Raw genomic sequence first — 23,099 nt, 5'->3', positions numbered from 1 at the left:
GGAAAATCGACCATCTAAATTTTTTATCCTTAATAGTACCATTCCTTAGATCTATTCATTCATTAATCCTACCAGATCATATAACTTACTTTAGTCTTTCCTTTTACCAATTATTTTTAACTTATACATTCTTTTTTGGTATGATTGATTACGAGTCTGTCTTGGAATTTGAGGAGTCTTTGAGGTCAAGCAGTAAATGGGACAATTTATCATTACTTAGAAACTTGGAGCTCAAGATAGAACTTAACAGGAGCAAAAGCGATCAGGAAAAGAGGGCATCTTTTGAAGAAAAGGATCTTCTAGACACCTTTGATAGCTATGATATAACGAAAGATGATTTTGCTACTTGTTCGAAATGCGGTCATTCATTAAAGGATCCGAATAGCTACAAATCATGTTGCAAGGTGTCTTCAGAAAGTGGAACTTTGACAACACTTGAAAAGACATATTATCTCTTGTTTATTAACAGTCCTACATCGACAATTAACACATTACCTTGCTACACACAGTTGTTGTTCTTACAACAGGGTATTCCTAACCAACTAAGATCACTCATTTGGAAGAAACTTTTTCTATTGAGCGATGATGACACTCCAGCATCATCTAGATTGATATTTAAAAACTTTCAACATTCATATTCGCCTGAAGTATCGAATCAAATAAGTAAAGATTTAGGAAGAACCTTTCCATCAATCGATTTTTTCAAAGAAGAGAAAACTATTGAAGATTTGGCTACGATATTGAACGTTTATGCGAATTATGATGTGGAATTAGGGTATTGTCAAGGTTTATTGTTTTTGGTTGGTGTTTTATATTATCATTTTAAAGGTGAAGGGGATTTGACGTTCCATGTTTTGGTTACTATTATGGAACAAGAATCAGAGTTACACAATATTTTTACTGCTTCTACTATGTCATTCACTTTGGAGAAATGGTATGGTGAGTTTTCACACATCCTCAAAACCGTGGATAACAATCTATATGAGCATTTATTTGCATTCACAGAACCACATGTCTTTTTATACCAATGGTGGATGTCTTTTGCTTCGAGCCATACCTCTGATATTTCCATAGTGAACAGAGTTATGGATTTTTGTATCCTTCAAGGTTGGAAGGTTGGCTTGTTCAAAATATCATTAGGTTTACTTTTAACTAATAAGCCTATAATAATGAGTCTTGAAAAAGATGATGAAGAAGTTGTCTATCAACACTTATTGAACGAGAGCAAGTGGGGCAATACTATGAATGATATTGACTTGTTTTTTGGTAATTTACTACTCTCCTGGGATAACAATTTGTTCGTTTTTGATCAACCGGCAAAATCACCAGAAAAGCAGCAGCAGCAACACCACCACCAATCTTTGACCGACAGATTTAAAGGAATTTCGGTCAGTTTGTCGAAGTCGAGGTCCAACAGTGATGCATCCTCTTCTGCCCCGAGTTCAGCTGTTTCTCATGAATCGTCTTCATCATTATTTTCCAGCAAACTTGGTCGTGATGAACTCGACTCAATATACTCGATAACGAGTGACATAAGTGAAAGTAAATCTTTTGTGGACTACTTGAAACTTCCATGCATAACAAAGCATTCTACTGCTGAAGGTTCGACAGAGAGCTCAGAGCTTGCTTCGATGAAGCTCTTATTAAAGAGAGCTTACAAACTTCTTGATGATAATTCAAAGGAAGCAAGTAATCTTAAAGAAGAAATTTCTAAAGTGATTCAAGTCGAGTAGGTCTTTCGACTTTCTTATATACTCATATATATGTTTGATATACGTGAACATGCTGCTATAGCAGGCATGTAGGCTCCACTATCCGGGTAAAAGCTGATACTTTAAATTCCACAAAAAGTTACACAAAGCCACACTCGTATTGTCCAGAGAAAAATGACACCGGTGGGCCAATTTGAAGAGAGTCTTCTTTACCATATTAAAAAATTAGAGAAATAAATCTATAAAGTCATTCTAGTTGACGAATAAACTGATCTTTAGGTCTTCGAAGCTGCAATTGGTACATCAGAGAACGAAATTGACCTTTCAAATTATTAGTGGTCAAATCTGATTCTTTTTTTATATTATCTACGGTTGTAACTTACTATTGAGGCGAAAACTCGGGTCAGATACATTCAGAAAGAAGCGAAGAGCAAGATCCATTGGAAGTAACTTAAACCGTGTCAGGAACTACTACCAAGGGCCCATTGGGCGATCAAAAGTTACAAGACGAGGTTTCAAGAGTCATATTAAATCAATTATCAATCTTAGTGATTACTGTCTCAGAAGATAACTTTGACCATATCTCAAGACAAATTCGTTACATACTTAAAGGCGACCGAAAGAATTCTCTCATCTTATATTACTACCTTGAAAAGTTAATAAGTCTTGCTAAATATTCTCCATCGGGCAAGCTTACTACCGTTGATAAATTATTAAAAGAGGAGTTAAATAGTATTTCAGAAAGACCAAAGGACTTCGAAAATTATTTTGAACTTTTATCTAATCTATTTATTGAAAAAGATAGTGCAATCAACTTTGTTGAAAAATTTGACTGTGATTTATTAGTTTCATTCATTTTGCTTATTAAATTCCAATCGCAAGATTCAGAAAGAGCAAAAAAGTTCATTGTTAATAAGTTCGTATCTTTTTTAAAAAGTCTAGTTCCAAGGATTAATTTAGATAAATCTAATTGGACCTTCGTCTTGGATTACGTTTTAAGCTCACCTTTAGTTCCATTTTTGTTTCGTTTATTAGCTGTCTATCACTTGAAGCTTGATTCCGAAATAAAGCCAATAAAAACTTTTTGTCAAAATCTTCAAGAAATGTCGTTCAAGGATATACTTATAGAAAGCAACGTCAAAGAAAAGCTATTGCCTGACAAGCTTTTATCAATTCTTTTAGAATTCAAAGCAAGTGAAATCAATCTCAATATTGCACTAATTCTCTCTGAAGTTTTGTTTCCTGGTACGCAAGGCTTACCAGATGGATTAGCATTTACAAATAGCTTACCTGAAGCTAGTGCAGGTGGTGCGCAAATACAAAGTTGTTTTCGCTCTATTGTGAGTGATTCAAAATTCAAAGTCAATTGGTATGAAGTGTTTGCTTATGTCAACAAATATTTACTTGAGACTTCAGCAGGAGATTCTCAGCCTTCTTTAACCAGTCTCACTCAGTTGTTTTCCGCGTTGGATTTTCAACCTGGTATTATTGATATCTTTTTGAATTGCAATTGGTGGTTTGACAAAACCTTAATATACTTCTTACAAACTAGTGATCCACAACAAGGTGGATATGATGTTTCATCTCTGAAGAATTTAGCACTTTGTTTCGAAGAAAGTATCAATGAACCATCTTCACCAAGGAAAAATATTTTAAAATTCATAAATATTGGAAAACTAGAAGTGAATGTCATGTCTCAGGTTCAACAACAACAAATTCTGGCCCAACTCACTGAGCTGGATGGTAAACTTAATCATTATTTAAATCAAGTTTTTGAACACGATTGCCGCCTTTTTACTGAGTTCTTGTTTGTTGCTGCTATACTGATTGCTGATAAGACCCAGTTTATTAGTGGATTCATAGATACGCTTTTCACACTTTTGATGGATGCAGGGAGTGAATCTTTGCAAAGAGTGATCTTAAAATTCAAAGAGGTCGATCTTGATGTGACCATCTTGAAACTTATCGATTATTATACCAAAAGAGGTACACCAGAAGCTGTGAACAAAGTTCTTGACTTAAGCCACAACGCTGGATTCTTTGATTTGCTTATCCAGAAGGCTTGGCAACTCGATGTTAAGCTTGGATTAAATTTCACTATTGATGCATCAAATTTTGGTTATGATTATGAGTCTGTTATTGAATCTAAGTTTAATGATCCTGAATTAAAAAGTGTGTTGTATCAATCCATCTTAGAGACCTTAGAGACTAGAGCACCTCAGGATTATGAAAGGGTCCAACAACAACAACAAGTGCAGGGAAACGATACTTTATATAAACCATTAAAGATTACTGTTGTATTTTATCTTTTAGAGAAACTCAAGGGGAGTAAGGGCCTAATTGACGCAGAGAGATTGAAAAACTTGCAGCTACTGCTTTTAACAACTTATCCAAGATTGATAAATTTTGGATGGGGCCATGACGAGGCTATATTGAAGAATAGCGAAGCGTCTAATTCTTTCCCAAGTGATGTTGAGCAGGAAATGAAGTCATATTACTCAAAGATGTATAATAAAGAAGTTGATATTAAAGAGATTGTGGACATGCTTATTCGAATGAAATCTAGTGACGATCCTCATGATCAAGACGTCTTTGCATGTATGATCCATTCGTTGCTTGACGAGTATAGATTCTTCTCTGAATATCCACTATCGGCATTGGCTTCAACCTCATTGTTATTCGGAGCACTTTTGGAGAAGGATCTCATCCAAGGAACGACATTGACTGTTGCATTGAACTTTATTTGGGAGTCTTGTAATCAACCACAGGACTCACATTTATTTAAATTTGCTGTCCAGTCATTATACAATTTTAAATCAAGGTTACACGAATATCCCATATATTGCAAGCATTTGCTAGAATGCCAGTCTTTGGTCTCACATGCTAAAATGTATCAAATTGTTAAAAATGCAGCTAATGGTGTTCCTCGGACGGGAGCAACGGTAACTCCGACTCCTAAGACTGGACCCCGGTATCAATCGATTACCGTATCGGATAAACAGCTTGGTGATATACCTCAAGAAGACCCAAGTGAATCTGTATCTGACAAGCTTTTGTTTTACGTTAACAATATGACGAGTGAAAACATGAAGATCAATGAAATCAAAGAGCTATTGCCTGAAAAGTACCTTCTTTGGTTTGCAAATTACATGGTGTCTGACAGAGCAAAAATAGAGCCTAATAATCATGATCTTTATGCAGAAGTTGTAAGGCAAATCGACAGTTCCATATTTTATGAATATGTTTTGAATGTTTCTCTTAAGGAAGCCGAGAGGATTATTAGAAACTTCAAAGATTCATCCAATGATCGAAATAACTTAAAAAATATTGGAGCATGGATTGGAAAATTAACCTTGGCAAATGACAAACCGTTATTGAGAGATCAGATTGCGTTGAAGTTTTTGCTAGTTGAAGCTTTTGACTTTAAGTCACTTAATTTAATAATCCCTTTTGTCTGCAAAATTTTGGATCAAGCTCAAAATTCTATAGTCTTTCAGCCACCCAATCCCTGGGTTCTAGGAATTTTGAAAGTTTTGGCAGAACTATATGAGTGTGCTGATTTGAAACTCAACTTGAAATTTGAAATAGAGGTTCTTTTGAACTCCTTCAAATTGAAAATCGAAGACATAGAACCTTCAAAACTCATAAGATCACACAATCCCAAGCCTAATGCACTCGCGGCGTATTTTGGTGTTCACCCTGAGACAGTAACATTGGTTAATGATATGTCGAGATTAGCGTTAGAAATTCCCGATGGCGTCGATACTTCTGCCCAACAGCAGCAGTCCCTGTTACCTCAAACTTATGCTCAGCCTCAAGTTCAACAGGCTCAGCAACCTCAACAACAACAACAGTTGCAACCAGAATACAGTTTAGATACCAGTTTCAGTACTCTTGTTGGAAATACAATTTTCACCGAGCATGCTAATTTAAGAAGAGCTTTTCAAGCGTCTTTGTCAAGGGCAGTTCGTGAGTGTGCTGTTCCCATCTTAAGTCGTGTCTCAGAAGCGGTTTTAACAACTACAGAAGCAATGATCAAAAAAGATTTTGCTTGTGAGGCAGACATTAAAAAGTTCCATAAAAGTTACCAAACCTTGGCACAACAGTTAGCTCATAGCATGGTTCTTTGCACGGGACGTAAAATTCTCAGCGAAGCAATCGAGGCTACTATGTTGCAGCTACTTGGAAACAATGCTGCTGAACTTCCCTTGGCCGAGTTAGGAACTGCAATCCAAGCAAACGTTGGTTTATGCGTAGATATTGTGGACAAGATTGCCGCAGACAACATAAGTGAACTAATCGATGAAAGAATGCTGAAGCAAAGATTACTTCGTGAACAGCATCGTAATGGCGAACCTTTCGTCGAGGAAAGTATAAATGAATATGCTTTAAATTTACCTCCACCGTTGGGATTGAATCCTGAGGGTATCACTCCTAATCAGCTCCGCATATATACTGAATTTGGTACTAATGGCCCCGCCAGTAGGATCGAGCAACAGGTTGAACCTCAAGTGAATCCACAATTGACATTGGTTCAAGATGACTTTGCTACCTTTGAATCATTATTCACTGCTATTACTCAAAACTGTGAGAAATCAATTCAATTATTATCTGATGTCCAAGAAACCAGGTTGGCGGACCTTGATCCTAATCATCCAATAATGACTTCTTTGAGCCATGCTTTAACAATTGCGCAAAACAATGCTCTAAAGTACCCTGAATTGCTTTTGAAGGCTGCACAGTATGCTGTAAATTGCTTGTTTACTCAAGCGCATGAAAATCCAATGAGCAATGAAATTTACGTTGTATTTTTGGATAAGTTGTGTGAGTTCTCACCTTCAACTGCTAAGGATGTTACTTGGTGGCTTGTTCATTCTTCAGATCAACGTAAGTTTAATATGCCGGTGATATATTCTCTTCTTAAGGTGCAACTAGTCCAACCAAGTAAATTAGATTCATCCTTAGGTGCTTTGATCTTAGAATCCAACAATCCTACTGTCGTCAAGTTTGCAGCCAATTTATTGGCCAACGTCTTCACCGCAGATGACTCACATCCATTTGCCTTGAGGTCAGAATTTGCAATAACTTTGGATGCACTTTCCAAATATCCTGGAAACGAACCGGATGAGGAACATGTTCAAGCCAAGTTGGCCCGTGACAACTTGTTTAACTTGTTAAACAAGCTCAATAGTCCAAATTTGGAACAAGTGTACAGTCAGATGGGTTATATTTTTGCTGAATGGATTAAGCTTTTAACTCATGGGGACAATACAGACTCCTTACAGGATTCCTTTATAGATAAGTTGCTAGGTGATGACATACTTACAGATCCTGACCATTTTGAGATATTTTTCAAGGCAGCTACAGAAATATCAGTTACGGCTTTTGCAACGGAGCATGAGGTTAGAGCCAGGACTCAGCGTGATTGCTATTTAGCTGTTGACACTTTGGCAATCCTCATAGTAAGGATAATTTTGAGGTTTGAAGATGAAGATGAAGCGATTGAGTATTTACAAAATATTATTGGAATCATTTTGTTGGTTTTGACTAACGACCATGAGGCATCGACTGGAACGTGGAATGAAAGAGCATATTTCAGATTATTTTCGTCGTTACTTTCTAGTTGGAATTCTGCTTCCATTTTTGATAAAGATGCTACCATCAAGTTGGATAGCAAGTTTTACTGTTTATTGGGAGAGGTTTTCAACTCCTTACAACCTATAATCTTTCCAGGGTTTACATTTGCATGGATTTCTTTGATAGCACATAGAATGTTTTTACCAAGATTGGTAGAGTTGCCAGATAAACGAGGCTATCAAACGGTGGTAAAATTATTGACAGCAATTTTGAAATTCCAAGCTGTATACTCGAAAGAGGCGCATCATGATGTGATATTTGTTATATTCAAAGCTGTTAACAGAATAATCGTCGGCTTAGCTCATGATTATCCTGAATTTTTAGTTGAATGTCACTACCAGCTAGTTACGGCAGTGCCTAGGGAATATATCCAGCTAAAGAATATTATTCTTTCAGCTACACCATCTAATATCACAGTACCTGATCCGTTCACCCAAGGCCTTAAGGTTGAAAGGCTACCAGAAATTAATGATTCCCCAATCATCAATTATAAGCCATTGGAAGATTTACTGAAAATTGGATTAAAGAAGCCTGTGGATAATTTTTTGAGAATCCCAGCACCAGGACTCATGAAAAGCATTTATGCTGGAATGAAATTGAACCACCCAAAGGAAGTAAACGATTGGGGATTCGATGTGGTCCATTATAACGTAAAGTTAGTTAATGCTTTGGTTTTACATGTTGGGATTTCGGCTGTGGCTGACAGATTACCTAACAATGTTAGGGGTTTCAATACAAAGACTTCCCATGTCGCGCTCTTAGTTGATCTCATGAACTACGGATCTCTGGAATTCAAATTCCACTTGATAAATGCAATAGCTAACCAGTTGCGATATCCTAACAGCCATACGCACTGGTTTATTGGTATTATACTTCATTTTTTCAGCTCAAGCTCAATATGGGCCACGGCATCTAATAAAGCTATTGTGCAAGAAGTCATCACCAGAGTGTTGTTGGAAAGAAGAGTTGTTAGCAAGCCACATCCCTGGGGTCTCACTATTGTCTTCACAGAACTTTTGAAAAACGGCGACTACGGCTTCTTTGATCTTCCATTTGTTAAAGATGCCATCCCTGAATTAAAGAACATATTTGATGCTTTGTCTCTTAATTTCACAGGTGCTTCTCCAAATGACCCATAAGAGAATGAAACTAGAATTCACGCTCCAGCTCAATGTTCATCTAATCTCAGCTCTCACCTAACCAAATAGGTCACAAATATGCCTCATGAACTTCTTTTTCTACTGCAATTTATTCCTTCAAAGTTGTCGACTATGAACTAGAAAGAGAGCTAAGTATTATCTTTTAATCTTTGTATATTAGTGTAAAATAACCTTTATCAAATACACGTATTTACTTTAGATATGTTTGTTGTCTTTTCGCACTACCTTATTTATCATCTCTGAGCTCTGGCCCTTCCACAAACATATTAGTCAACTTACGAGAGCAATATCGATAAAAACAGACTAACAGGAGTAAAATGACACCCTTCAGAAGGATAGCTAAAGAGTTGGAAGAGTGCCGTCAGGATACAAAATCAGGTATTGTTTTAAAGTTAAATAATGAAAGTGATTTGACTCGATTAACCGGGTATTTTAAGGGCCCGCCAGGAACGCCCTATGAGAAAGGAACATTTCAAATAGATATCACTATTCCAAATGAATACCCGTTCAAACCACCTCAGATGAAATTTGCGACTAAAATCTATCACCCTAATATCTCGTCTGTGACAGGAGCTATATGCTTGGATATTCTCAAGGACGCCTGGACGCCGATCCTCACTCTCAAGAATTCATTGATTTCGTTACAATCCTTATTGCAGTCGCCAGAGCCGAATGATCCTCAGGATGCAGAAGTTGCTAAACATTACTTATCGAACAAGAAAGGCTTCGAGGAGACAGCTGCCCATTGGACTAAGATTTATGCCAGCGACGGTGACAAAGTCAACCTTACAGATCAGGACGACGCTGCGTTATATGGCATTGATAACGATATTGTTGTACAGTTTGAGAACATGGGCTTTCCCAGGGATAAAACTATCGACATTTTGAGAAGAATGGGCATCAAGAGTTTTGCTGGTGTTAGTAACAAAGGCGACTTGGAGAATAAAATTCTAGAGGAATTGTTGAAAGAGTGCCAATGAACCTACGAAATGGCAACTTCCTGTTAATAGCAACATCATAATACAATCCATCTCTTTCCTATTCATGTAGTTTGACTAGATCTTGTTTTAGCTGAAAATCGAAGAGTCGTGCCTAATGATTGGCATTTTCGGTGAAAATTTTAAAATTCTACCTCCATCACTAAAACTACTTTTAACCTTAGAGCACGTTAAGGGGCCTAAGCATCATGACCACTTCGCCTCCTGATACACCTAATCTTCAGGTGAAAGAACATGGATTACTGTTCGAAAGGGCAGCATCAATTGGATGGTTTTTCATTGAGTCTTACTATGACTTCTACAATAAGAATATTGAAAATATTTTCAAGATCTATCATTCTGATGCCACCGTTAGTCATACTAAGTTCCCGTCTAAAGATGGTGACGAGATGAAAACTATTTATAAAGCAAGTGGTATTGAAGCGATCAAGGCAAGATTTGCCAACGAATCAGACACGACAAAGACAGGTAACAGGATTGTTGTAACAAGTGCCGATTTCGAAGTATGCTTGAAAGATAAGATCATGATCTCAGTTCTCGGAGAATGGTCTAGAGACCACTCTCCATACTATCAATTTATCCAAACTTTTCTTTTAGTCCCCGGAAAGAAAGAAAACACATTTGATGTTGCTAATGATTTCTTGAGGTTCATTGATTTCAATGACTTCAAAGAACAACCAAAAATTGTTAAAATAGAACAGCCAATAGAACCTAGTGCAAATATCGAAGCAGCAGAACCTGAAACGACAACTGAAGGAACTGAGGAAAAAACTTCAGAAAAGACAGCTCCTGAAAAGTCGGAATCTCTGAAACCAACGGCCGTCGAGATTGCCATTGAAACACCAGTGGAAGTATCAGACAAAAATCTGACAGAAGAAGCAGCTCTCCAGGAGCCTAATGATAAATCTACAGAAACCTTAGAGACGAAGAAATCAGCAGACTTGGAGAAAACTAAAAATGAAGGTGAGACTATTAAGAAAGTGGAGCAGAAAGAAGCCGTTGAATCTAACGGATCTAAAGAAGTGCCCAGCGCTATCGATGAGACAGAAGAACTGATTCATACAGAAGATAACAGTAAACTGAAGACTCCTCTTTCGTGGGCTGCTTTGGCATCCCAAGCAGCTCCAGTCAAACCTGTTGTCAAGGTTGCCACCCCACCCGCAACAAAACTGACTACAATTAAAAAGGCTAATCAGACCTCGACGCCTTCACCTCAACAAGCTCAACAAACTCAACAGGGCATGAAATATAAGAAGGAAGACTGGTTTCCAATATATATTCGTGGTGTTAAGCAAGTTGATGAAAAGCATTTGAAATCTCAATTGATTAAGAAGTTTGGCCCCATCAAGTTTTTCAAATTAAATATTAATATTGCATTTTGTGATTTCGTCACTGAAGAGTCACAAAAGAAAGCACTAGAAGCAAAGGAGATGGCTGTCGACGATATCGTTATTCAGTTGGAGCCTAGAGAATCCAAGACTAATAATGGTAATAAAAAAAGTAGCACTTCCAAAGACCAAAAGGACAAGTCAAATGGAAGTGATTCGAAACGTAGTAAAAACGAAAAGAAACCGAATGGAAAGAAGAAGACATCCTCCTAATTCCATTTGAGCATTTCACTATTATACGTATATAAATAGGATTTCTTAATAGATACCAAGAGTAATACTTCATGTTATATGTAGTCGACCTGCGCCAAATATAATTTTAAGAAAATCAATACGAATTCCATCACCAAATTCAATATCTACACTAATAGCTGTAATGATGAACTTCTTACGTCGAAGAAGGCATTCAAGCGATGAAGAGGACGATGATGTCCTTAACGATTCATCTTCAACGGTAAAAAAATCTAGGAGACCACCAAACACTGCATTCAGACAACAAAGATTAAAGGCATGGCAACCGATTTTAACACCTAAGTCAGTGATACCGTTCTTGTTCGTGCTAGCAGTGATATTTGCGCCATTAGGTATAGCGATTTTACGTACTACTTACAACGTGGAGCTAATCACTCTCGATTATTCGAAATGTGAATCCTTAAAGAGTAACAGCTTAGAAGATGTTCCTTCGAAGTACACAAGTTATCATTTTAGGAACAAGAATACAAATCCTAAGTTCCAGTGGAAGGTCGTAAACTCTACTGACTCTTTCAAAGACTTGGCACAAACTTGTGTGATCCAATTTGATTTACCAAAAGACATAAAACCTCCTCTCTATCTATACTACAAACTAACAAATTTTTATCAAAATCACAGAAAATATGTCGAATCTTATGATTTGGAGCAACTTAAGGGTATAGCGGTGTCATCTGACGATGTGACAGATAAGTGCAAGCCAGTTAAACACATTGGTGAAGGGAAAAATGCAAAACTTGTGTATCCATGTGGGTTGATTGCAAACTCATATTTTAACGACACAATTTCAAGCCCAGTCTTGTTGAATGCAAAGGGCAATCAAGACAACCAGACCTACGAATTTAGTTCTACAGGTATCTCGTGGAAATCAGATCGTGATCATAAATTCAAAAAGTCTAAATATAACCCTAAGGACATCGTTCCCCCTCCAAACTGGTATAAAATGTTTCCTGACGGTTACAACGACACAAATATGCCTGACTTACAGACCATGGAACATTTGCAGAATTGGATGAGGACTGCAGGTTTACCTTCGTTTTACAAACTTTATGGTAAAAACACATCACTGACTCTTTCATCTGGGACATACCAAATCCTGATAGAGATGAATTATCCTGTGTCAATCTTCGGAGGTACCAAGAGTCTTGTGATTACAAATAACTCAATATTTGGGGGCCGCAATATGAGTCTAGGCGTAATATATATAATTGTTGCCGTGATCTGTCTTGTCCTTGCAATAGCCTTTTTATTACAACATTTGATATGGCCAAGGAAAATCGGTGATCACAATTACTTGCATGGAAATAACCCTGAGAGTGCTACTACTTTTAGAGATCAATTATAGTATTATTAGCTTCTCTTTGCTATAACTTAATATTGACACCTAGCTTCAACTTGCCAAAGCATTCCAATGTTAATCTTAGAGATTGTATTGAATGAAACACATATACTTTGATTTTTCTTTCTTATGACCTCCCTTATGCCTTTATCTCTATTGTATTACAGCTTATATTGAGTTTAGTGGCCTCTATTGAGGGCACATAAGTTACACAAAATGGCATTTTTCGATCAAAAGCTTCAGCATCTCGACATCCTTCAAGCTTAAGTAGAAAGATTAAGTGCCTAACAATTGTAATAGTGATTCTACAACTTTAAGACGAACGGAAGAATATCATAATTAGATCTCCAGCAGATATATTAGGTAAAAGAGAAATTTACTTTACGATTCAGTCTATTAACTTTAGTAGTGAATGAGCAAATTGGTAACACTCAAAAGATTATTGAAGCAGTATGAATGTTAATCCACAGCTTCAGTACTTGCAGCAGCAGCAACAGCAACCGCAGCAAGTATTAGGAGCTACTGGACTGTCACCACAAGTTTCTCAGTTACAGTTACAGCAACAGCAGTTGCAAAGACAGCAGTTGTTAAATCAACATTTACAGCAACAAACACATTCTCAATTAGGAGGATCTGGAAGTTTAGGATTCAATCCTGCAATGACAGCCTTAGGTAATGCTAATAATGGACAGACTTCTGTGGGAAGTGGGATGGCCGCATCAAGCCAGAATTTGAATCCTGTTTTGCAATTACAATTACAGCAGCAGTTGCAACAACAACAACAACAGCAGCCTACTCAGCAATCTCATCCGTCAGCAAATTTCCAACCACAGCGCCAACTGCAACTGCAACCACATCAGGCACCTACTATAAAAGAGGTCTGGAGCCAGAACTTAGAATATGAATTTCAATCGTTGCGTTCTTTTATTGAAGATCGCTCATCCGACATATTCATTGCAATTCATCAGGAAATACCAGGGATTGTTGTGAGACCTGTTGGCTCTTTTAAATCTTCATCAGATTACCACTTCCAAACGTTAAGATCGAATTCAGATTTATTGAATATAATTCAATTGAGCTTGTGTGTCACCAAGATCAACAGGAATGAAACAAGCTCTTCAGTTATTTGGCAATTCAACTTTTATTACGATTTAAACTATGAAATGTATAACGAGGAGCACTTGGCAATGCTCTCTCAAACGTCACAAATTAACTTCCCCATGCACATGGCACAAGGTATAAAGCAGTTTTCCTTCGCAGAATTATTGATTGAAAGCGGTCTATTATTGGATGATTCAATAAATTGGATCAGTTATCACGCGGGCTATGACTTGGGGTTTTTCATTAGCTTGCTAATGAACAAAAACCTCCCTGATGAAGAAAAAGACTTTTACTGGTGGTGTTCAAAGTATTTCCCAAATTTTTACGATCTCAAGTTTTTGGGAAATCAACTTTTGAACAAATCCCCAAGCGACACAGAAGGAGGGAAAAATTCCACTAACAAACCTTCTATTGAATACTTGGCAGAAGAGCTTCAATTGTTACCAATATCTCCTGCAATTCGCCAATACTTTGCAACCTCATCATCTACTTATTACCCAGGCCATCAACAGCAAATAACTTCAACATTGCATGCATATTTGTCGATGGAATGTTTCAAAGAATTGCTCAGGAAATCTTCTTACGATCCAGGGGCTCTTAAAAGCTATAAAGGTATAATTTGGGGACTAGGCAATATTTATGGTCCGAATCAAAACGATGATTTACAAATACATGATGCTGGAGCGGGAATTTTAACACCTAGTGGTTCAAAGGGATTTGTTCATTTTGGAAGACCCCTTCAATAGATCACATTTATTTTATAGATCTTATTAATGAACGATATCAATTGATTGATACGAAGCCGTATTTATTCTACTATTTTATGAAATGCGAATAATGCTTTATATACTTGAACGATCAGTCCTTAAATCCTTCCCATTCTTCTTTCTTGAGACGTTTACTGTCAGCTTGATCGTCCTCAGACAAGCTTGTCGAACTCCTCTTCTTACTATCTTGATCCTGTGACTTATTTATAGCAGTTTTATCGTTCTCTTCATCTCTTGGTGGCGGTACAAACCAGGGTATTTTACCTCTGTTAAAGTCATTCAAAATCTGTTTTGATACACCACTCTCGTCTGGTTCACCACCTTTTAATAATCTACCGTGTTTCCTTGCAATTAATTCCACAAATTCGGAACTTGCCCTTTCCAACAACTCTGGGTCTTCTTCAAATTTACTCCAGCCTTTTATTTCATAGGTTCTCTCTAAATGCTTCCTCTCACATTTTTGAAGTAAGTCTGGTATATATTGTTCAGGATTTGAAACATGTTCCACTCTGACGACACCTCTAAATAAAATATCTGATTCAGTATCTTTCAGAGATGGTGGGACAATCCCTGGACAATCAATCAAATATATTTTCTTCATTAATGTGATATATTGCCAAACCTTTGTCTCCCCTGGAATTGGGGCAACCTGACACACTTTCTTACGACGTAATGTATTTATAATTGAAGATTTTCCAGTATTAGGATACCCAATAAAACCAACGGATATCTGTTTACGGTCAGAATGCAATGAAGAAAATTGACGTAGAAGTTGAATTAAAGAACCCTTCCCAAAAGAATTAGTGATAGAAGCATGAAATGCCAAAGTCGGGTACGATTTTGATAAATGCTTTACCCAAGCAGCCTTGATTGATAGTTAGTATTGTGTCTGTGAACACATGTGATGGTAGTCGAAGTGAATAGTGTAAAAAATTTAAAAAAAAAAAAATGCAAATAATAGGATGTCGGAATCTATACTAAGAAACTCCCCATGGAATAGAAGGAATGCACCTTCGAAGGTTTCAACTCAAAAAAGATCCCGATACTCCCCTGGTAGGATGATAATAACTATCAACCAATTGCAAACAATTTCCAACCAGAACGGTTAAAAATCAACTGTTAAGTTGCGTTCACGGCGGGAAGTATCATTCTTCCAAAATCGTAACAGGTGACATCGTGATGAGGTAATAAAAACCCAGAATTGTCACCCTGACAGAGACTTTGGTGTCAAAAAAAGAAATAAAAAAAAGATAAAGTCTTGCAAAAAAAAAAAGTTTTTAAAACTGTCATAGACAAAAATCTTAACAACGAATTGTGATTCAACCCTCGACTACCACCAAATGAAATGAAATAAATTGTACTTACTGCAACCCAAGTCGGTACTAAGTCACATTTGTTCAAAACAAATATTAAATGCTTATGAGCACATTCTTCTTTAAGATACCTCTCAACCGGAGCACATCTAGTTCCCAATGGATCCCTTGCATCCAAAACGTTAATTATGACATCTGAAGAGTCAATAACTTTATAAAGCTCATTCCAAATTCTCTTCGACTGACCCTTGTGAAAAACGGCTTCTTTTGCTTCCTCCGTGAAATCATCCTTATCCAAGAACGAACCTCCCATCAAGCCTAAAGTAGAGTCTAATTCTTTCTTTGTTTCGTAATCATAGGAGTCTGATTCAGTTTTTGAAGCTAAGTCTTCTAAAGTTGATACCTCTAACGTCCTTGGCTTCTTTCTTTGTTGTTTTGGACCAAATGTCAGTTTATAGGACTCTGTTTCTAATATTTTTGCAGTTGGAGCCTCAGTCAGATCCTTCTCATCCAATAGCGACATTGGAAGCTTATTTCTTTTCAACAAGACTTGGTATGAATCATGCTTCTTGTCTCCCATTGCTTCTCTAAAATGGGTAAGAGCATCCTGGGCAATAACTCTTGTGTTTCCAAACCATTTTCGATTGGGATCAACTCGTGCTATAGGTGTATCTGTTGACTGAAAATCAGCTGCTCTGATAATCTCTCCCTTTGCATTTCTTACAGCTCTACCACTCTTGTACATCAGTAAATGCTTGACCTTTTTCGCATCTCGGTAAAAATTCTCTCCTTTGACACGGAGGTTTCCATCCCTCGTATCATTTTCTCTGACCCTCCTTTGCTTTTCCTTTTTATTCGTACCCATATTACTTTTTGAAGCACTCCTTCCCTTGTAAAAAGCCTATCAATTGAATTAATCTTTTATTCTATATTGGTGCCTATTTTTTTTTTTTTTCACACTCATGTAGAGAAGCCCATCACCAGAATGTCGTCTTTTATACGACATTAAGCCGATATGAAGACATTTATGTTCAAAACGCTTTCTATAGAACAAGTTCAGCAACGCCTGCTGTCCTTCAACACCATTGCTCAAATTTGTGTATGTCTTCTAATAGCGATTTATTGGAAAAGTTAAGTCCAATTCAAGAGCATTACCTCAAGAAGTATGTTTTAGAAAGACTTCTATCACTTGAGCTCCAACAGCTCTCAAGTCCTGATTGTTGTAGTTTGATTGGTGAGCCGTTCAAGACGGACAAACCTCAAGATGATGAAACTTTACCACTAATGAAGTTTTTTTTTCGTAAATTTGTGATCAAGTTCCCATTGATTACAAGTAATTCAAAGGAGACACAATTGGAGTTTTGGCAAACTGTTGTTCAGCCTTTTGTCGAGAGCTTTTATCTGAAAGGAATCAGTAATTCAGAAGAAAGGCAGAGCAAGACGTCTAAAAGAAAGAATGTCAATAGGAAATTGCTATCTGGGATGCTACTCTTCTATAACTCGGTTTTAGTTACTCCAAAGGATTTGGAGTACATAAAACTATCGACTTTAAAGTCGACTGATGAGGGTAAGCTCAGCAAGCTTCAAAAAGACAGTAATAATGTACCTTCATTTCAAGTGGGAATGGACAATTATAGTAAAATGAAGTTCATCAATGATATAAGTATAAATATTGTAGCTGTTAGAAAGATAGCATCGCCTGCTACAGAAGCACCTAGCTATTGGAGATCATTTATAGTCAGTTCAAAACCAAAAAGACAACATCATTTTGAATTCGTAATTCAAATAGTGAAGCGAGATGAAGAACATAACTCCTATGACTCACATTTTATCAGCAGAGCTTACCATGATTTCAAGCAACTTGAGCATGATTTGAAGAAGGGGTTTCCAGGTTTAATGTCGGCAAAAGTTCCTAGGCTACCACGTAAACCAAGAGGTGATGAAGGAATAAATGATCTGCATGAATTTACACTTTCAAGTGTTTCTTTGGAGGCCGTGGAAAGCTCTGATACAAATGAAACACACGAATCGAAGCTGCTGAACTCCAATAAAAAATTGTTCAAAGAAAAGCTTCGATTATCATTGAGAGGCTACTTGAATGATTTAATCCATCATCGTGAAATAACAAACTCGAAAATATTTAATTCATTCGTGTCGGATCCCGAATTAAGTTTTACTAAGCTCACAGAATTGGACTTAGAAGACCATGAGGCTAGGCTCGAAAATGAGGAACACATTTTGAGAACACAATTTGAATTCCAAACACAAACATCTGAGATTATATTGGGCTTGGCTTCAGAATTTGAGAGCTTCAAAAATAGTTTGATAATGAAACCAGAGACCCTCACTAATTTGTTTGATGAGCTTGGAAACTCGGTAGATCTAGAAAACAGATCACCTATATTGCGCTCTTTTAGTGAGTGGTGCAAGCTTGAAGTCGCAGCTACACTATATCAAATGTTCTTGGCTAATGATAATTCGAATCAATTTTTAGAGAAATGTTTGAAATTTCACAAGTTGTTTCCCTATCGTATGATCTACGGCATCCTTAGATTCACAAATCCGGGAAAAATGTTATCTAGAGTTCTCGATTTGTTGTTTCTTAATGTTCCTAGCTTACCAAAATGGGGCTCTTCAGAAACTAAAAACTCGAGATGCTTACTATCCATGATATTTGTAATGTTGTTGGATGAAGATTTGAGTGAATTTGAAAAAGAATTTACTGTTTTACGAGAAAACCTTTCTCAATATCAGATGCTCTTAGAAAAACTTGATAACTATACAGAATGTGATTACGACATCCACAATGATATCATTGAAGAATCTACAGCTCAAAAAGAAGACTTGCTTATCACTATTCTCAGTACTGAATCGATTCCACCTATAGCTTCACCAGAATCAATAAAGAAAGTATATGAATCTTTTAAAAACTTTGACAAATTAGAAGATACTAACGATATGAAAGGATGTGAATTGTATTTGCATCTTAAACAATATTGGCAATTGAAGACCAGGCAAAAGGACAAAAATCTCATGAAACAACTTTGGCAAGAACCAGAGCTAGTAAATTTAATAAAGCAGTTTATTACAATTTTCTATGAGCCGATTATTGCTGTTCTTGCTAAATGTGATATTCATTTAGCATTCAAAGAATTCCAAGATTTTATGAATGATTTGATGGTTGAATTAGTAAAACTATCTAGCGGAGAAGTCTACTACTTAAGCTCAATAGAAATTTTTAACAGACTACGGGAATTGATAGACAGACACGAATCGGTGTTCTGGAATTTTATCCATAACATATACGTGAAAGACGATCAAAACATTTTCCGTAACATTGTTGTATGGATAAATAAACTTCTACAAGTTATAAAGCTCAAATTTGTGGATCTCGATTCCGTATTATTTAAATTAGGAACTTCAAACTCAGTTGATGAAGCTTTGTTTTTAAAGCAATTGAGTGCAAGAATTAGCTTGGTCACCGGTAGAAGGCGTCTTTTTAAGGAGTTTTTGGTAAAAGCAGCTAATGGTAAAGACGAAATTGAAAAAGATTGGGATAAGAAAAATGAAGAAATTTTTGGTGAAATTGAAGGCGAAGACTTTGGCGTCGCTGGCGACGACATAGAAGAATTCAACTATTTGAATTCTGAAGAGAACATGGATACTGAAGAGCCGCGTGTAGATCAAATGCTCTTACGGGAAAAATTACATGACTTGGAGAAGGAAAACAGCAAATTTGGAACAAGTGAATTGGATAAGTTTGCACCCGATGCAAACAAGCAATTGGTCGAACTTTTGAAAAAAATAAAAGTTTAATGATGTAGTTATTATATTACATACTTTAGCTAGTCGCATATTTCAATAAAACATTCTCATTCAGTCTTCTTTGGATCTAGTAGGGAATTTGAAATAGTCAAAGCTAAGAGTCGAACCGACGAGATATATTTTTCATTGGGGCATGCACATTATAAACAACTAAAATATTTAAGGCGGAGTACGACCTTCCTGATTTGGAATGACATAATATGTCATAAACTTAGAAAGATACCATCTAAAGACTGGTAAGCTCAACCATAAGCTCCCATCAAATACCCAAATGTCTCCATATACGCTTAACTAAGAAATCCAAGATATTAAAGAAATCACATAGAGTTCCATATGCAGCGCTGAAGACTATTCTAATCTAATGCGGAAAATGGTCTTACGAGAGTTTCCAGACTTACAAATTCGGTTACTCCGGAAACCATTTCCGAGGGCAGATATTTTGCTTTTTCTTCAAACACATCATCACAGCTCAATCAAAACAATAAGGCTCAGCGATAGTTTAATTAAAACGTTTTCAGCAGCTGGGAAATAAGCTGAGAGTAATAGTAGAAGACTATAGGGCTGCTTCGACAGGCTATTTTAAATAGGGTTATAGGAAAGAGAAATTTTCACGACGATTTCCAGGCTTATAGAAGGGACAGTGAGATAAGGACCAACAAGGGGAGTTGATTACAAGAAGCAAGATTCGCTAAACGAAGAGAAACCAGCGGCGTCGATATCCACCACAAAATCCATTTAATATTATAAGACGGCGATGATTTCGTCGTTGTCGAGGGTGCCAATGAGGATTGGCAAGTTGATTTTTATGATAGTTGTTACATCGTTAGTATTAATCTTCACTCTACAAAGATTTCATGGGCAACCAAAACTTGCAAGCATCAAAATAATAAATCCATATGAAGGTAGGTCACCAATAATAGAAACAGAGACCACGAGAACTCATTTTACAGGTACTACGAGGACTCCGTTTGAAAAGAAACTCGAAAAATTATTTGAAAAAGTAGCTCTTAACAAAGACAAATACTGGCTTGCGAATACTGGATTGACGGAGACGACTTTTGGGATCAAGATCACTGATTTTTTGAAAGATCTGACCTCTCAAACTGCATGGGTAAACAGATCTGGGTTATATTATGATCCACGATTAACTTTATCTATATACTTGAGTGAACTTAAAAATAAGTATTTATTGAAATCTAAGGGAAACAAAGTGGAACTCAACAAGATAGAACCAGTGGTATTACCTTTCAACTGGGCAGACTGGATGGACTTGACAGTCTTGAATGACGATTTGAACCGACCCATGAATGAGAGGATAAGCTGTACGTACATACGTCAGCATACAAATAATGATCCTGATCCTTCATACTTTTGTATAGATAACGATAAGGTGGCTGACTCTTTTGTGGAATCTTTAGGATACAAGCGGAGACAGCAGTTGCCAGGATTTATTATCCATGACCATTCAAGTCATGACGATCGCCCATTGAACGATTTCAGAGTTTTGGAGGCTAAATCTTACGCGATGACACATTTACCTAAACCATTAAAGGTGATTATACTCAATGGAGGAGAAGGAGGTGGAACATATGAATTTGAGGTCGATCCCGAGTCCAATCAGAGATTGGTTACATCTGACATGATTGAAAACTTTCTTAAGTCTAAGGGAATCAACCCAGCAGCATTGGATGGTGAGACTATTTTAAAATTAGATCATACATTAGAGTTCGAAGATCTTTTATCATCAGTGACTCCGCATTATTTACCAGATGAGGAAGATCATCATGGAATGTATAGAAGTTTAAGGAAACAGACAGATCCAAAGTCCTCAAGACAATTAACTGTACCTGAAGAGTTATTTCATTATCCAAAATCGATGATTCCGGATCAGATATATTTTTATGAACACTATAACACAGTACCTCTCGACAAATTATCGAGACAAGAAAGACTTTACTATGATGGGTTGAAGACTTGCCAACTTTATAATGATTCTAATGAACCGACATACTTCAAAATGGCGGTCATAAGAATTGATGACGAAAGGAACGTCGACCATGAATGGGGGTGGCATTATGACTGGAGATTTTTCAACGGAGCTTTGAACTATCAACGACCTGGCTGGACAGAACTGGAATTGATTCAGCGAACAAATATCATTTTGGATAGATTATTAAGAAGCTGGTTTAGGTTTGCTGAAGAAAAGGGTATCATTACGTGGATTATGCATGGACCATTATTGAGCTGGTATTGGGATGGGTTGATGTTTCCATTTGATGTTGACATAGATATACAGATGCCCGCAATAGAGTTGGCGCGTTTGGCCAAGGATTATAATCAAACACTAGTTGTGGAAGACCCTAAAGAAGGTTATGGGAAGTTTTTAATTGATGTCGGAACATATATCCATAATAGAGGTATTTCTCTTCAAAATAACCACATCGACGCTAGATTTGTTGATGTTGATTCGGGGATTTACATTGATATCACTAGTCTTAGTAAATCTAGGGCAAATACACCAGAAGAGTATACGAATAACCCATTAGTCAGCATAGAGAAAGGACTTCATGATGATCAGACCGAGATCTATAATGATCGCAGAAAGCATTTCTACAAATTGGATCAACTTTCCCCGTTAAAGTATTCAATGTTATGTGGTGTCCCTGTGTATGTACCCCTGACGATAACAGACAGACTTACATTTGAATATCCAAACGGTGTGACCTCTTACGAGTTCAATGGATGGTATTTCGTCCCTCAACTCATGTTGTGGTTAAAAAAAGAACAGGTCGCGGCCGTCTTCAAAAAAGAGGATATTCTGCAAGAAGATGGTAATATTAATCATATAAAACTTATTGATCAGGTGAAAAACATGTCAGATGAACAAGTCTTGAAACTTCTTGAGAATGATGATATACTAGTCGAGTACTACCTTACCAAAGAGATGACGGATATACACGAAAAAGAATTTCATTTAATGTTTGACTCAATTGGTAGAGATAAGGAGATCACAGCTTCCGACGAAGAATATCACAAATTGGTTTCAACTTTCAGAATGCATAAACCGCTTCGTAAAGCCCTCTGGGATTTTGAAAATCTAGAAAGGCCCAAGCATCACCGTGATTACCCATAGAGAGACATATTTTTGTTATCGTGATAACTTATAAAACATACAATTTTCTATTTGTTGAATGCATATATATATATAGGACTAAATATTCTTGAGAAATTTCTCTTATATTCTTAATACTTGCATCCCATATATGAGACAATTTAAAACTTCGAAACAATCCACATCCTGTGTATTTCTACCCGCGGACTTTTCTCATACATGGACATTGAATGGAAGTATCATGATGTAGGTCACAGCGATGATAAATACCCAAATGCTAGCGGGAAAAATGAAAGGGCCATAACTGATCAAGGCTACGAGTTCTTTACGTATTTTAATACAAGTATCCCTTAGTGAAAGAAAAAATATTTTGTTACCTGTTCAATTAACGACGATTTTTGAAGCCAGATAGATGGAATCTGTTTTGAATTTCAAGAGGTCAATTGTGTTACCGAACAGGATACTCTTCACAGTCGATTCATCATTTTTGTTTAGCTC

General features: G+C 36.8%; 10 protein-coding genes; 8 read left to right on the top strand and 2 right to left on the bottom strand.

The window, feature by feature from the left end:
• Nucleotides 1-140: 140 nt before the first annotated feature.
• PRCAT00002119001 (TBC domain-containing protein) lies at nucleotides 141-1,733 on the top strand (the record flags this gene model as incomplete). Its single annotated transcript, XM_062951954.1, has 1 exon — nucleotides 141-1,733. One exon carries the CDS (start codon nucleotides 141-143, stop codon nucleotides 1,731-1,733), a length of 1,593 nt encoding a protein of 530 aa, XP_062808905.1.
• Nucleotides 1,734-2,815: 1,082 nt separating this feature from the next.
• Nucleotides 2,816-8,488, top strand: CDC39 (CCR4-NOT core subunit; the record flags this gene model as incomplete). The annotated part of the gene is made up of 1 exon (XM_062951953.1): nucleotides 2,816-8,488. The coding sequence occupies one exon, from the start codon at nucleotides 2,816-2,818 to the stop codon at nucleotides 8,486-8,488; it is 5,673 nt and encodes a 1,890-aa protein (XP_062808904.1).
• A 338-nt stretch (nucleotides 8,489-8,826) lies between these two features.
• Nucleotides 8,827-9,489, top strand: PRCAT00002117001 (E2 ubiquitin-conjugating protein; the record flags this gene model as incomplete). Its single annotated transcript, XM_062951952.1, has 1 exon — nucleotides 8,827-9,489. The coding sequence occupies one exon, from the start codon at nucleotides 8,827-8,829 to the stop codon at nucleotides 9,487-9,489; it is 663 nt and encodes a 220-aa protein (XP_062808903.1).
• Nucleotides 9,490-9,695: 206 nt separating this feature from the next.
• On the top strand, nucleotides 9,696-11,108 carry PRCAT00002116001 (uncharacterized protein; the record flags this gene model as incomplete). Its single annotated transcript, XM_062951951.1, has 1 exon — nucleotides 9,696-11,108. One exon carries the CDS (start codon nucleotides 9,696-9,698, stop codon nucleotides 11,106-11,108), a length of 1,413 nt encoding a protein of 470 aa, XP_062808902.1.
• A 166-nt stretch (nucleotides 11,109-11,274) lies between these two features.
• CDC50 (aminophospholipid translocase regulatory protein) lies at nucleotides 11,275-12,489 on the top strand (the record flags this gene model as incomplete). The annotated part of the gene is made up of 1 exon (XM_062951950.1): nucleotides 11,275-12,489. The coding sequence occupies one exon, from the start codon at nucleotides 11,275-11,277 to the stop codon at nucleotides 12,487-12,489; it is 1,215 nt and encodes a 404-aa protein (XP_062808901.1).
• Nucleotides 12,490-12,935: 446 nt separating this feature from the next.
• POP2 (CCR4-NOT core DEDD family RNase subunit) lies at nucleotides 12,936-14,330 on the top strand (the record flags this gene model as incomplete). The annotated part of the gene is made up of 1 exon (XM_062951949.1): nucleotides 12,936-14,330. One exon carries the CDS (start codon nucleotides 12,936-12,938, stop codon nucleotides 14,328-14,330), a length of 1,395 nt encoding a protein of 464 aa, XP_062808900.1.
• A 112-nt stretch (nucleotides 14,331-14,442) lies between these two features.
• Nucleotides 14,443-14,952, bottom strand: PRCAT00002113001 (uncharacterized protein; the record flags this gene model as incomplete). Its single annotated transcript, XM_062951948.1, has 1 exon — nucleotides 14,443-14,952. One exon carries the CDS (start codon nucleotides 14,950-14,952, stop codon nucleotides 14,443-14,445), a length of 510 nt encoding a protein of 169 aa, XP_062808899.1.
• A 13-nt stretch (nucleotides 14,953-14,965) lies between these two features.
• Nucleotides 14,966-16,529, bottom strand: PRCAT00002112001 (uncharacterized protein; the record flags this gene model as incomplete). XM_062951947.1 has 1 exon in its annotated part: nucleotides 14,966-16,529. The coding sequence occupies one exon, from the start codon at nucleotides 16,527-16,529 to the stop codon at nucleotides 15,579-15,581; it is 951 nt and encodes a 316-aa protein (XP_062808898.1). The 3' UTR covers nucleotides 14,966-15,578.
• A 236-nt stretch (nucleotides 16,530-16,765) lies between these two features.
• Nucleotides 16,766-19,480, top strand: PRCAT00002111001 (uncharacterized protein; the record flags this gene model as incomplete). The annotated part of the gene is made up of 1 exon (XM_062951946.1): nucleotides 16,766-19,480. The coding sequence occupies one exon, from the start codon at nucleotides 16,766-16,768 to the stop codon at nucleotides 19,478-19,480; it is 2,715 nt and encodes a 904-aa protein (XP_062808897.1).
• Nucleotides 19,481-20,243: 763 nt separating this feature from the next.
• MNN4-4 (Mnn4-4p) lies at nucleotides 20,244-22,622 on the top strand (the record flags this gene model as incomplete). The annotated part of the gene is made up of 1 exon (XM_062951945.1): nucleotides 20,244-22,622. The coding sequence occupies one exon, from the start codon at nucleotides 20,244-20,246 to the stop codon at nucleotides 22,620-22,622; it is 2,379 nt and encodes a 792-aa protein (XP_062808896.1).
• Between the last annotated feature and the right edge of the window lie 477 nt (nucleotides 22,623-23,099).

This window comes from Priceomyces carsonii (genome assembly GCF_900007245.1).
Source record: "Priceomyces carsonii strain CBS4050 genome assembly, scaffold: Debaryomyces_carsonii_scaffold_2, whole genome shotgun sequence".
NCBI classification, from domain to species: domain Eukaryota; kingdom Fungi; phylum Ascomycota; class Pichiomycetes; order Serinales; family Debaryomycetaceae; genus Priceomyces; species Priceomyces carsonii.
This window is presented reverse-complemented; position numbering and strand designations above follow the sequence as displayed.